Source organism: Lemur catta, chromosome 22 (assembly GCF_020740605.2).
Source record: "Lemur catta isolate mLemCat1 chromosome 22, mLemCat1.pri, whole genome shotgun sequence".
NCBI classification, from domain to species: Eukaryota; Metazoa; Chordata; class Mammalia; order Primates; family Lemuridae; genus Lemur; species Lemur catta.
In genome coordinates, this window is record NC_059149.1 from 20031988 (window position 1) to 20045089 (window position 13102).

At 37.3% G+C, this 13102-nt stretch overlaps 1 protein-coding gene across 3 annotated transcripts in view; it reads right to left on the minus strand.

Annotated features, from left to right (window-relative positions):
• PSD3 (pleckstrin and Sec7 domain containing 3) overlaps positions 1 to 13102 on the minus strand; it is a 311983-nt gene that overhangs the window by 167783 nt on the left and 131098 nt on the right. For all 3 annotated transcript variants that reach the window (XM_045535247.1, XM_045535244.1, XM_045535245.1), the window contains one exon: positions 12279 to 12368. In XM_045535247.1, coding sequence (XP_045391203.1) covers positions 12279 to 12368 — 90 coding nt within the window. The remainder of the gene's footprint in view (positions 1 to 12278; positions 12369 to 13102) is intronic.

Consider the following 13102-nt stretch of genomic DNA (forward strand, 5'->3'; position numbering starts at 1 on the left):
GCAAGGACTCACAACTCATGAACCCTATTAAATTTTATCTTGAGACAGCTTCTGACTTTTGCCAAACATGGCAAATCTATTAAGTATGCCTTCTATAATTAATCACATTTAGTGTGTAATTTTGAGTAAAGTATTTCATAATTTGCATAATTGCTCAATACCTGTTCTTTACCAAATTCTGAGCTCCATGAGGGCATGGCCTATTGTTTGTCTTTTTAGGGGCTGTACCCCTGAACCCAGCCGCAGAGCTTGGCAGACAGCAGGGCCTCAATGAATAAACAATGTGCTCTGAGGAAAGAAAACCCTTCCTCCCAAGTTTTTTATTTTAATTAAAACTATAACGTACAGGTTGCATTCTGGGAGAGTCCTAGTCTATGGCTCTTAATATATTGGTGAACAAAGATCCCTCTGAGAATCTGATTAATGGTATAGGACCCCCCCCACACAAAATAAAATGATAAAATTATGTATATATTCACACAAACAATTCTGCATACAATATCAAGTTGTTCACAAAGAGTCACTGCCACTGTGTTTTATATAAAACTTCGATCGTTTCTTCAAGTATCTGATTTGTCCTAGGAATCACACTAGGCATGAGGGATACTGAGATCAAGAAACAATCTCTATCTTTAGGAATAAGGGCGGGGAGGAGGTCAAGCACAAGTGTATGCAAATCATCATCTAATCAAAATTAATATGTTCCCAAAATCTCTAACTCTTTCAAAGATTTCTTCTTTGCCTAGGTCTATATGACTAACAACCTGAAATGCAAATGATGCTCATGATAATATTTTTGGCACATATATTTACCTTCCATTTATGTTTCTGGGAGTAAAAGAAAGAAAATGAGGGAAACGAGTAGTACACTTCACCTATCTTGCATTTTCAAGTAATAACTGCTTCTGATTGCTTCTAAAATTAAGCAACCCCATTGAAATGACTTGTCCCAGGAGCATGTACTGACTTTCCTTTGTGGTCTTTTGCAAATGGCAGTGGTACCCAAATGAATAGGGTAGTTCATGTTTCCTGGGGAAAAGTGTGAAGACATCAGAATTCTTCCCAACAGATGGTCTGGGGAGATGACAGGGGGAGAACTACAAGAATGCATGCCTCTATTCGACCAGACACACTTCAGAGAGGAAGGTTCATGTACCTGCAGCATCCATGAAATACTTCCTTGCAAGATCTGGATAAATGTGGCTTCTGGTGTTTCTGAGAAAATAACATTTCAGCATAAAAACTATGCTGCTATGTGTGGAAAGTTTAAGAGAAGGGTATATTTTAAAACAACTAAAACAAATAAAACCTTTAACAATAAAAAATCCAACACTGACAGGGAACAGAGTTTAAGAATGGTTTTGGATAGACAAATGAATTATCCTGTATTAGCGAATTTTCTGACTGAAGCTGATTTCTTTAAATGCCAAAATCTTTAGAAAATAGTTTTGTTGGCAGTCTTTCCAAATCTATTTCACACTCCTGTCTCCTTAATCAAACTAAGTAAACATAATGTAACATTTTTGATGACTCATTAAGTACGTCCATTACTTTGCTGTGACACAGCCATTCTCTAAGAAGCCACTGACTCCACAGATTTGCGCCTGCCTCTCCTCAGAACTCTGGCTGTTCCGTCTGGAGACCTTGTGCCCCTTAAGGTTTCATTTTCTCTTCATCTTTTATCAAGTCACTTCTTGCTACCGACCACGTATCTGCCTAACAGCGCTCCTTCAAACTTCATCCTTACAATTCATGGCCAAACTGGGAAAATAATTCTTTCTTTATAATAATTTCAACTTAAAAATTTAAGTAATAACCTAAATGCCTGGGTTCTAACTAAATCTGTTCTAGAAAAATTAACTGGATGTGGCTATCATCTTGTCAATGAAGAGCAGGCTCAGAGATGGTTGGTGGCAGGTGCCCAGGCCAGGAGATGATGGTTTTAAGCAGTTGTGTATTTATAGTCACCTGTGTGCACATGGCCAGTTGCTTAGCATATACCAGGGAAAGGAATTAGGCCAAAAATTTTGAAGTAAAAACTAATCGCGGTTATTACTAAAAATAGGATCTAAATGAGGGTCTGAGTAAAATTTGTGAAGTTACACAGACTCTGTAACATCTATTTATTCTGGCTGTTCAAAGATATTTTTACTTTAATTTTTTGCTTGTTTTCAACTTTGAGTCTTTTTCAAACTGAACTTGACCTAAATCAACCATTACTACAAGCACAAAACAAATTGTTTTCCTTTATGGCTGTGGTCCCCGCCCCCGAGGCCTTTTAGGAACCGGGCTGCGCAGCAGGAGGTGAGTGGTGGGAAAGGCAAGGAAGCCTCATCTGTGTTTACGGCTCATCCCCATGGCTCACGTCACTGCCTTTCCCATCCGTGAAAAAACTGTCTTCCATGAAACCGGTCCCTGGTGCCAAAAAGGTTGGAGACTGCTGCTGTATATGGGATGTTTTTGCTGTATATGTACGAATGCCTCTAAACTAAAATTTGTTTCTCTGTATCCTTAATGGATAGTTAAACATCATATTCAGGATAGAATATTTGCTATCAGAGTTCATATACCCTTGGATTGGAGGTCTGTTGAAAGAAGCACATCACTCACGAGGAACCCCCTTGTCCCCTTCTGGAATATCGTAAGCAAAGAGGATGGTTTAAATTGACAATGTGATCACTTAAATTTATATCAATAGTACATGTTCATGGTTGAGTGACAGGAGCACAGATCTGGAAGGACTGTGTTTATGTTGTTTTAAAAATACTCCAAACATACAAACATTCAAAATTCTATGGATGCATCTGAATATGAAATCCCGTAGCACTTCATGATCAAATTGAAAATAAAATCTGGGACTCATTAATATTCTATTACAGTCCCCTTAACGACTACTACCACCCCCACTCAAACTTTTTTTCCTTTCTTTTTTTTGGTTAAAAATCTGTTTGTACTCTTTAAGTAGCATCTGTTCTGTTAAAACATTGTCACAGACTTCTTTTTGGTAGATTTTTTTTTTTTAAGCATGAACACAATTTGCGGATCTTCAGCTACTGCAAAGTATTACTCTCATTATCGTCACCATTTCTCATTCAAGGTCTAAACCACCCCAAAAGCAGCATCATTCCTGTGCTCATGCTGGGCACGTGGCTGAAAGGCGAGCATGATTTCAGCCTCCCCTGAAGAAGGGAAAAACAGAAACACACCATGAACCTTTTGCCAGAGAACTCAGCTTGATGTACTTTACTGGGGGGAAAAAAAGCTGCAATATTCCATATTTTATGCCAGAGCCGTTAAAGCTTTTCTCTTAAAAAGCTTGCAAACACAGCTTTTCTCTTAAAAGGCTCTCCTAGTTACACCAGGATAAGCACCCAAGCCCCTTTCCTCCATAGATACTGTTGCTACCAGGTTTCCATGACCTTCTCTTGGAGAAATTCACCTACTCTAGGCAACAGTTGATGCTCTTTTTTTAGCCACACTTAAATACCACCCCTAAGTTCCTATTTTCAACACCATACTCCGAATATAACTCGGATCAAGTATTTTTGAGAATTCACTTCAGGTTTTTCATTTATAAAAAGTTCAGACCTTTTTCAGACTGAGTCCTGCTCCTTTCTCTCATGTAGTCCTTTGGAATGATCTTTTGATAATGCTTCTACAACAAAAGTAATTTTCTTGAATTTCAACCTGCACATTTACTAGTTGCATGATTAAGTATATACTTCTTTATCTAAGCCAGTAAATACAATGTGGAAGTTAAACCGTCAGAGATGTGATTTGGGTTTACAAAGGACAAAAATGATGTTAAGGACATTCCCAGCACCTAGACTAAAATGATCCTTAAGGATTACTTGTAGAGTTTTTCTGGCTTCTTTTTTGCCACGCAACGTTTTGCTCAAGAGAGCTCACATGAGGAAGCTTGGGAACGACAGGAAAACACAGCGAGCAGCTCTGGTCCAGGAGGGGCAGTGATGGGGAATGGGTTGAGCACTGGACACAGGGCTCTGGGAGCCTGAACGGAAAATTGGCAAACTGTGGGCACAGGCCAAATACCTTATATCACAAATGAGAAAACTAAGGCAAAAGAAGTGAAATGTTCACCCTGAGGCTTGACCACTAGTCACGAGCAGCACTAAGACAGGGTAGAGTCCAGTGACTTCCACAACTAGAGCATTCCACATGGGCACGATGCTACAGCCCCTCAACACACCTCATCACATTTAATCCTAACCACTCTGGGAGGAAGCTATTATCATCCCATGTTATATGTGAGAAAACTGAGAAGAGTTGAAGTTGCCTGGCCAGAGGAAAATATTGGGCTTGCTTTCCAGATCTTTCCAGATCTGACACTGGTCATTTCACACTACCACAAAGCCTTCCACTGTATTCACCCTAACAGATCAAATATTCCCGGGGAAGAAAGAAGTCAGGTCTTTCTACTTTTTTGTTTCTCTTCCACTCCATGCAGGGTAGATCACAAGTGAAACCGGAAAGGACAGAGGGACAATCAGGAAAAACAATCTGTCAACAGGAACTCTAACAAAAAGCTCAAAATAATTCAATACTTAATATATTCCCCTCAGTACTGTCACCACTTCCATCTACAACTGCAACATTACCATCTCTTCCACTTCTACTCCCACCTCCTCTAAAGAATTCTCTAGAACATCTGCATAAAAATTATAATAGGTTTGTGTTACTTTCTAGCTTTCAATACTTCAAAATAATTCCGATTATCTTTTTCTTAATACACCATTGTTTTTAATACTGCTACATAGCTGTATCTGAGCTATTGGCCATTATATTCACTACTTTGAAAAATGACCAAGAGTAGTAAAATTTCACTAAGCCAATTTGTATATGATGCCTAAACCTCTGGTTGAATAAAGAGCAATTGCCTGATTTGTTTTTTGTTTGCTTTAGTGGACTCGTTCATCATTTTTGTCATTGAAAGTTTTATTGAGATAATTATAGATTCACATATAGTTGTAAGCAAGAATAGAGTCCTTGCACTGTTTACCCGTTTACCTCCAATGACAACATCTGCAAAACTGTAGTATAATATCACCAACCAGAATATTGACATTAACAAAACCTGATTTTATTTTGATTTCCCTAGTTATGCTTGTGCTCAATGATAATCATGGAAGCAGAGATGAAAGAGGAGAGAGCAAAAATGGGAGCAGGGGGGATGAAACAGGGAAGAGAAGACTTCATGTTGCTTAAGGTCAGCCTTTTCGTAGAAAATATAGAAAAGTAGGGCAATTGTCAGTGTTAAATTTCCAATCTTATCCCTGGCTGAAAGGGTCAAATTAGAGGGGCAGACAGAACTCAGTAAGTGAGCTGGGCTGGCTTTGCTCTCTTTTTAAAAATTGTTTTAGAGTCAGGGTCTCACTCTGTCACCCTGGCTGGAGTGCAGTGGCATGATCACAGCTCACTGTAACCTCAAACTCCTGATCTCAAGTCATCTTCCCACCTTAGCCTCCCAAGTAGGGGGGCAGGCATATGCCACCATGTCTAACTTTTTTTATTTTTTTGTAGGAACAGCGTCTTGCTATGTTGCCCAGGCTTGTTTTGAACTCCTGGGCTCAAATGATCCTCTGGCCTCAACCTCTCAAAGTGCTGGGATTACAGGTATGAGCACAGCACTCACCCTCCTCTCCTCTTTTTAAGAAAAATCCTTACAGCTCTTGTTTACACTTGGTGTAAATACATCCTTTGTGGAGTTTGAACTTATAAAAAATTGCTTATCTGTAAATCTGTAATAGCTGATTGATTTGGTGGTGTTGTTTGTCCTTCTATATAGCTGTAACTGATTAAAAAGCCTAATGGTTGTGAACCTGCATAGCATAATTTCATATTTCTTAATTATGTTTCTTCCTTGTCTAAGAAAATGCATTAATCTTTATTTAAAACATGTTTTTCTCTGTTGACCTTTTGAGTCTGTTTAAATGCTATCTTCCTGGATAATTTCTCCATCATTTTAACAAATCATTTTTCCCTAAGAATACTAAATGAGAAAATTAGATTTAAAACAAAATATATATGCTTTCATCCAATTAGATATGTTAAGGAATGGATGGAGGTAGTCTATACATTTTTGGAAACTTCTTTTTAGAGAATCTTGCCTAAATTCTGTCCTTTGAGAAAGTAAGGGAAAAACAAATGCATCTGAATAAGAACTTTTAGTGGGATTCTAACCAACAGAATGTGTAACAATTGATTTCACTGTTATTTCTCTTTCCATTAATGGAATGAAACGTGAATCCTGCCAGGCCAGGCATACTGATTTACATCTTAACCACCCCTGTTCCTCCTTAACCACACCCTAACACCCACATGTGTATACACACACACACACACACTCTCTCTCTCTCTCTCTCTCTCTCTCTTCACCATTAACAAATATAACCCAGTGAAAAACTTTTGGTCTTCCCTTAAAAGAGCATAGGTTAACTTCAAAGTTAATAAATTCCCAAGTAAAGGAGATAGAATAAGCAATTTCTACCAAAAAATTAATTTTTTAAGGACTATTCTAAAGTCAAATGTCTAACGGTAAGCAACAACCTGAAAAGGTGTCATTATTGGCCCAAGTAAGGTCTATTTTACCAAGCTTTTTAATGATTTCCAGTAACATTGTCTTGTAACTGGATTGATTCCTCTACTTTTTGTGTATTTATGCATAATTGGGAAGAGGTATATTTTCAAACACTCTGTAAATTGTGTTCAGTTTTGTTTTTCAGTGATACCACAAACATTCCGAAAGGCTTGGATTTTTTGGTTTGTTTTGTTGTTTCTGTTCTCATCAATAAGATGATATAAAATTTTTTAAGTTAAAGAGATCATTTCACCTAATTCTTTTTCTGTACTCACTTGGTACGTACTGAATTCAATTGCTGCTGGGGAAAAAAAATAAAGATCTAACTAGGAATGGAATAAAAAGATTAAGAAGTGCATTATCTGAGCATCCAGTGGTAGGTGCCAACAGAAAAGCTGGGAAAGGAAACAATTAGGGGTTCACGTTTCACTGCCAAAATCTTCAGTCTGGATGTCTCCTCAAAATGAAATTATTATGCAGCCCATAACTGACCTTCCACCCTACATGTTCCTATGTCATTTTTCAGTATCTCCTTTTATTTCCCATTGTTTCTTCCCTTTCATGTGAATACATTTTTTAAAGGGACACTTCATCTCTAAATATATACATAACTGGTGGCCATCACCCAAAGTCCCTGTGTCCTTCCCTGTATGTATGAGCAATGGACAGTTATTAACTACGAGAGTCAGAAATGGAAACCAGACTGGACTGAAGATAAAATTGCAGCTTTTCTGTTAAAACCAAGAATAGAGATTTCTGATGAAACTCAGAAGAAATAAAAATTAGGGAACTGAAAAGCAAAGGAGCAAAGTGCTGTATTTTGAGCATGAGACAGAATAACAGCCGAGAAAATTATATTTTATTTTTTAATTGACAAAAATTGCCAATTTTTATGGTATGCAATGTAACTGTTTGATTATATGTATACACTGTGGAATGATTAAAGCTAATTAACATATCCATCACCTCGCATACTTATTGTTTTGTCATGAGAACGTTTAAAATCTAACCTCCTAGCAATTTTCAAGAATACAATACATTATTAACTATAGTCACCATGATGTCCAATACATCTCCAGAATTTATTCATACTATCTAACTAAAACTTTGTCCTCTTTGATCAACATGCCCCCCTTCCTCCACCCCTGACCCCTGGTATCCACCACTCTAATAGATTCTCTGATTCTATGAGTTCTACTTTTTCAAATTCCACACATAAGTGAGATCACACAGGTATCTGTCTTTCTGTGCCTAGCTTATTTCATTTAGTATAATGTCCTCCAGGTTCATAAATGTTGCAAATGACAGAATTTCCTTCTTTTTTAAGACTGAATAATATTCCATTGTGCATACATATACCCACACTTTATCCATTTGTCAGCTGATGGACACTTAAGTCAATTTCATATCTGGGCTACTGTGAATTGTCAAAGATTATTCTATAAACAGCTTCAGAAACATGCACATGATAACAAGTGGGTATTAGTCCCTCATGAGACCAACTGGAGAACGTCCTCAGGCCAGCAGAGACAAGAATCTACAAAAACTGCCCTGAGACAAAGCTGAAATATCAATATCCCTGGTCCTCATACTTCAGACCTAGGCCTCTCTACCTGGAAAGCAAGTATCTAGCAACCTTTCTTTTTCCCAGGGATATTTAGTCATTTCAAATAATTCACATCTCCATTAATATCCCAGGATTATCTTGGGATCTCAAGAGGTTAAGAACTAGTTTGCTTCCTCAAAGGTTCTTTAAGATTCCAGGACCACTCCAAGACCTAAGCCACCTGAGTACCTCGTACCTCCACTCTTGCTGTATTCAAAGAGAAAGTTGCTCAAGACTCAAATGAAACATAAAAGGTAAAAATCTGGGAAGAGGGATAGGCCCAGGAGAAACAGGCTATTGACAAGAGAAAAAGGAAAATATAGGGTTAACCAAGGTTCATTTTTAGGTCAAAGTCACAGATGGTTCCTTTCAAAGAGCAGAGGATATGTGTCCTTAGCAAGCAGCAGGCTAAAAAGAGACAAGAGTGAGAGGTCTTAACTACTGGAACTAATCCCACTTGGTCCTAAAACACTTTAAGCCCAAACACTTTTAAGGAAGGGATGGGGTCCCATTCCAGCCCACTTTGGACTAGGTGAAGAACTGCTAAGACTTACATAGCATTCACTACATGCTAAGACTCTAAAGTCTTTATATATATACACACAAAAGCTCATTCAATTATTAAAACAACTAGGTGAGATGAGTACTAATGAAATCTCTCATTTTACAGATGAAGAAATTGAGAGATAACATTTAAATGAACTTGCCCACAGTCCCCTGGCTATCTGGCTATGAAGACAGAGGAGCTTATGTTATAACCCAGCTAGCATAGCTTGCAAGTCCGTAATCTCAATCATTGTACTAGATTGTCCTAAAAAGTTCAGCATGCAACTGAGAGGTAGCCCAAATTCTATATTTTCATCTCTCTATTCATGTCCTTGATAATTTTAATATTTATCAGAGAATCTTAGGAATGTTTTACCGAATCTATCAGAACACGGAACAGAACCTCTCCTTTCCCCTTTTCCACACCATTCCCCAACGATGCTTGAAGGCAAACAACATCCAACAGTAGGGAGGAGTGGACCCTATAGAGACATGTGAACAGGGTTACTAAGAAACCTTTAAGATGGTAACAAACTTTGTTTTTATCTGTATGTACGTGAAACATACCAGATGGTTTGGCATATTTTGTTAAATGAATTACTGTCTTGATTTGGTGATGTAGTAAGGAGGGTTATGTATGAGAATGTTTATGGGCAGAAGAGGGGATACTTCAAAGGCCCATCTCAAATATTAACCTCCTCCCAGCCTTCTGCAATTTCTATCACTGGTTGTCTTTTGGTATCAAACTTACTTCACTCTGTATTATAGATATCTGTAACTTATACTCTAAGCAACTTGTGGGGACACAAATTCTTATTTGCCAAAATACTAAAATATCTGTTCAGGTTATTTGAGTAAGCAATGGAAACTGTGGTGGAATTGCAAGCTGTAAGAAAGGGCTCAGTGTACCCTCTCTGTCCCTTCAGTGCAGCCTAAGGCAAATTGGAGGCAAAATATTAATTAAATTCTTTGAAATAAAGGCTTGAGACCAGTTTCTCATACATTTAAAATATGCTAAGGTCTATTTTTGCTTAACCAATTCTGTTGAGAAAAAGCAGAATTCACTTTATACTTTTATTTTAATATGGAATAACTTTCCATTTTAAGGGAGAAAGAACCCTCCATGTTTCTCGGTAGCTTGTGACCTCCGAGGATAGGTGCCCATTTGGTACCAGCATCTTCTCCAAGTCCCACAACACCTGGTGAACACACATGTTCCCAAGTACACAACCACACTGAACAAGACACTTAAGTCCAAATATTACTTCTGGGCCAAAGAACTCTGAACACACATAAATCTGAATGTTACTTTTCATCCAAAGTAAACTAAAAGTAAGAAGGTCAATATGCAACAATAAAAGCCTCAGTTCAATTCATGTAACTTTAAACATTTTTTGATATTGAATCTTAGCAGTTTCTTCATATTTTTATGAAAAAATCTAAGAAAGGTCATAATCTTCCCTCCTATCTCATAAAATAAACTGAATGTCATGAATGCCTGTCATTTTGTAGATGGACAGAAAGAGGATGGGGTTTCTCAGAAACCTGGAAGATGACACCAAACTTTTGTGTTTGTATGTCTGTCCGTGGGGCATACATATATTTTCCCCAATATTCAGACAGAGATTCTACCCAATCATTTATCTCAGCAGGGAATCCACAGAGAGCTTCCATAAGAGAAACAGAAACACAAAGCAGAAAGAACAAAAAGAAATAAAGAGAAACAGGAAGAAAGGGAGGGAAGGAGGAGGAGGGAGGAAAGGGAAGGGAAAAGGAATAGCACATAGACTAGTGAAAATGCAACAAAAATGGCTTAAAGAAACCTTTTTTTGTTGAAATTTACAATAAAAACCATTCCTACTGAAATGGCAAACTCTCATCTTGGGTGGGTGAGTGGCTGGGGTTTGTTAGGAAAGAGAATCAATATTTTACTTGACAATTTCCATGCTAAATGTCACTGTTATTCTCAGCGTCATTTCACCGTTATCTTCCCACAGTAAATAAAGACTAATACATATTTTCACCCCAGGATTATAAACATGATCTCAATTGTACCATAGCAACAGATCATCTGGCAAACTCTCAGCAGAGTAAGTCAAAGAACGTATGTTTACCCAAGGTGAACAGTAGCCGCTGGACTGTACATTAACTACACTTGGGTTCAGACAGCTCTATCAAACATGCCTGAAATCTACCCAATAATTTACTCACGGCCATGCGGGTTACCATAAGCCTACCACCAGAATCTAAAAGCTTCACTATGAAAATTTTCCTGTCAATTTTCTTTTCTGACTTAAGTGATAAAAGCCCCGCAAATCCTTTCTTGGAGCGATACCATAACTTTCCGCGCAAATACCACTAAACTGAAAAAAAACTTGTTAACATTATGTAGCTTCAACGGAATATACATAACATGTTTATCATGCCACAATCCTGCACCTTTTTTCTCCCTTTCCCATTTGGAATTATAGCTTCAGAAATGGCAGCATTTGCTCTACAATGAAACAATCTAAAAACATACCTCCTTTACATAGTAAATTGAAACTTACTTTCTGCTGTCATAATTTTTTTTTAATGAGCTGCAAATAAAGTCAGTAAGACTAAGAATGTGATAATAACATATCTTAATGCCTTCTTTCATTTCCCATAATACACACGTCTTTCCAAATCTGGCAGAACTCCATACAGTTTAAAAGTTACATGAAACATAATAAAGGACTTATCTTTCAATTGGTACATTTCCACATTACACCATGGTTCAAATGTGTCACATTTCTAAGCAAATTCACTCAAAAACCTGATTCCAAAAGAAACCTATATGTGTACCAAGTTTTAAAAAGAAGGCTAGAATCAAATCGAAATCTGTAAAAATCACATTCTCAACGTATACACCCTACCCTACTTCTATAGTATTCATAGTCTCTATCATTATTTTGTATCTGATCAAATGCACATCTCATTTTTAATGCTATAAAATATATCAATTTCAAAGTTAATTTTGTTGACTCCTTCAAAACAATATGATGGGAAAAACATGCTGATTGCTATCAATAATAAAGCCAAGTGGAAATAATTCAGGCACTCTACAATTACTCAGAATTTAACTGAATCTATTTCCAGAGACAACCTGAGTGGCTCTGTGACTAGGGACTGAATACAGTCAGAATTGCTTCCATTGCAGCCTGCAAATGCTTTTTTGTTTCCATAGTGAATATCCCTTTGTGACCTTTCTCAAGTTCTGATGGTCTACTTAACAAATAAATCAAACAAAAACTGCCCACTGATTATTTGTACCACTAACCATTCCAAATATTTATTATCTCAGTATTATCAACTACAATGCAGACTCTTAGAAATTATTAATTTAAGGGTACTTTGCAGTATGAGGCATCAAGGACAAGGCCCAATAGAAACATCACCAATAAGACCAAAAGCAAAAAGCAAAACACTTCAGCCTATTTTGGATTAAAATGTGAGGAGTAAATATAAACATCAGCCTACATTAAAAACCAGTAATTCAAGGCTTACTTTCAGCAGATCCTTGGAGAATGTAACACCCCCATTTACCCCTTGGAGATTTGCAATGAACTCTTGGCAGGTCATCTTCTTTCCAATATTCTGGAACAGAACAGGAACAAAGCGTGTGTCATAATGACATCTATGGAATTAAGATTAATTCTTAAATATGCAATTAAGCTGAGCAAAAATGTTTTTGCAAGTATGACCATACGTACATATATAAACACAATATACATATAATACAATTTTAATGCATAAAAACAGATGGCTTATTATGCTTTTAAAATTCTCATTAAATATAAATAGCAAAATTATATCAAGCACTTATTTTAACACAGGAAAAAATATGAAAAACCTATGCTACATTTATATAAATGATACATAATATAGTTTTTAACAAAAAACATAGGTAAAACTGACATTTCCGAGCTGAACTCGGATAGTTGTTTGTGTGTTTTTTTGTATTTCCTACATACTGTCAAGATATGTGACAGATCTGAGATTTACCCTACTTTCAAGCTAACAAGTTAGCCTGTCACAATCTGACAGAAGATGCTGGCAGAGGAAATAAGATGCCTGGGTGAGAGGCACAGGTATTTATTACTCACAATAACAGCAGTAGCCAGAGTATCAACGTTATCTTGCTTCAGTTCCCTGAGCCTCACTTCTCCCACAGCAACTTGAATAGGGCCAGATGCCACTTGCATTTGCATGGGTTGCATTATGGAAGAGAAACCCTGCACTTCAGGAGCCGAAATCTCTGATAATGGGCAGTAAGTATGCCTACATCCCTTGCTGGAGAGCGAGACACTAGCTCTGTCTCCCGAGGTGAT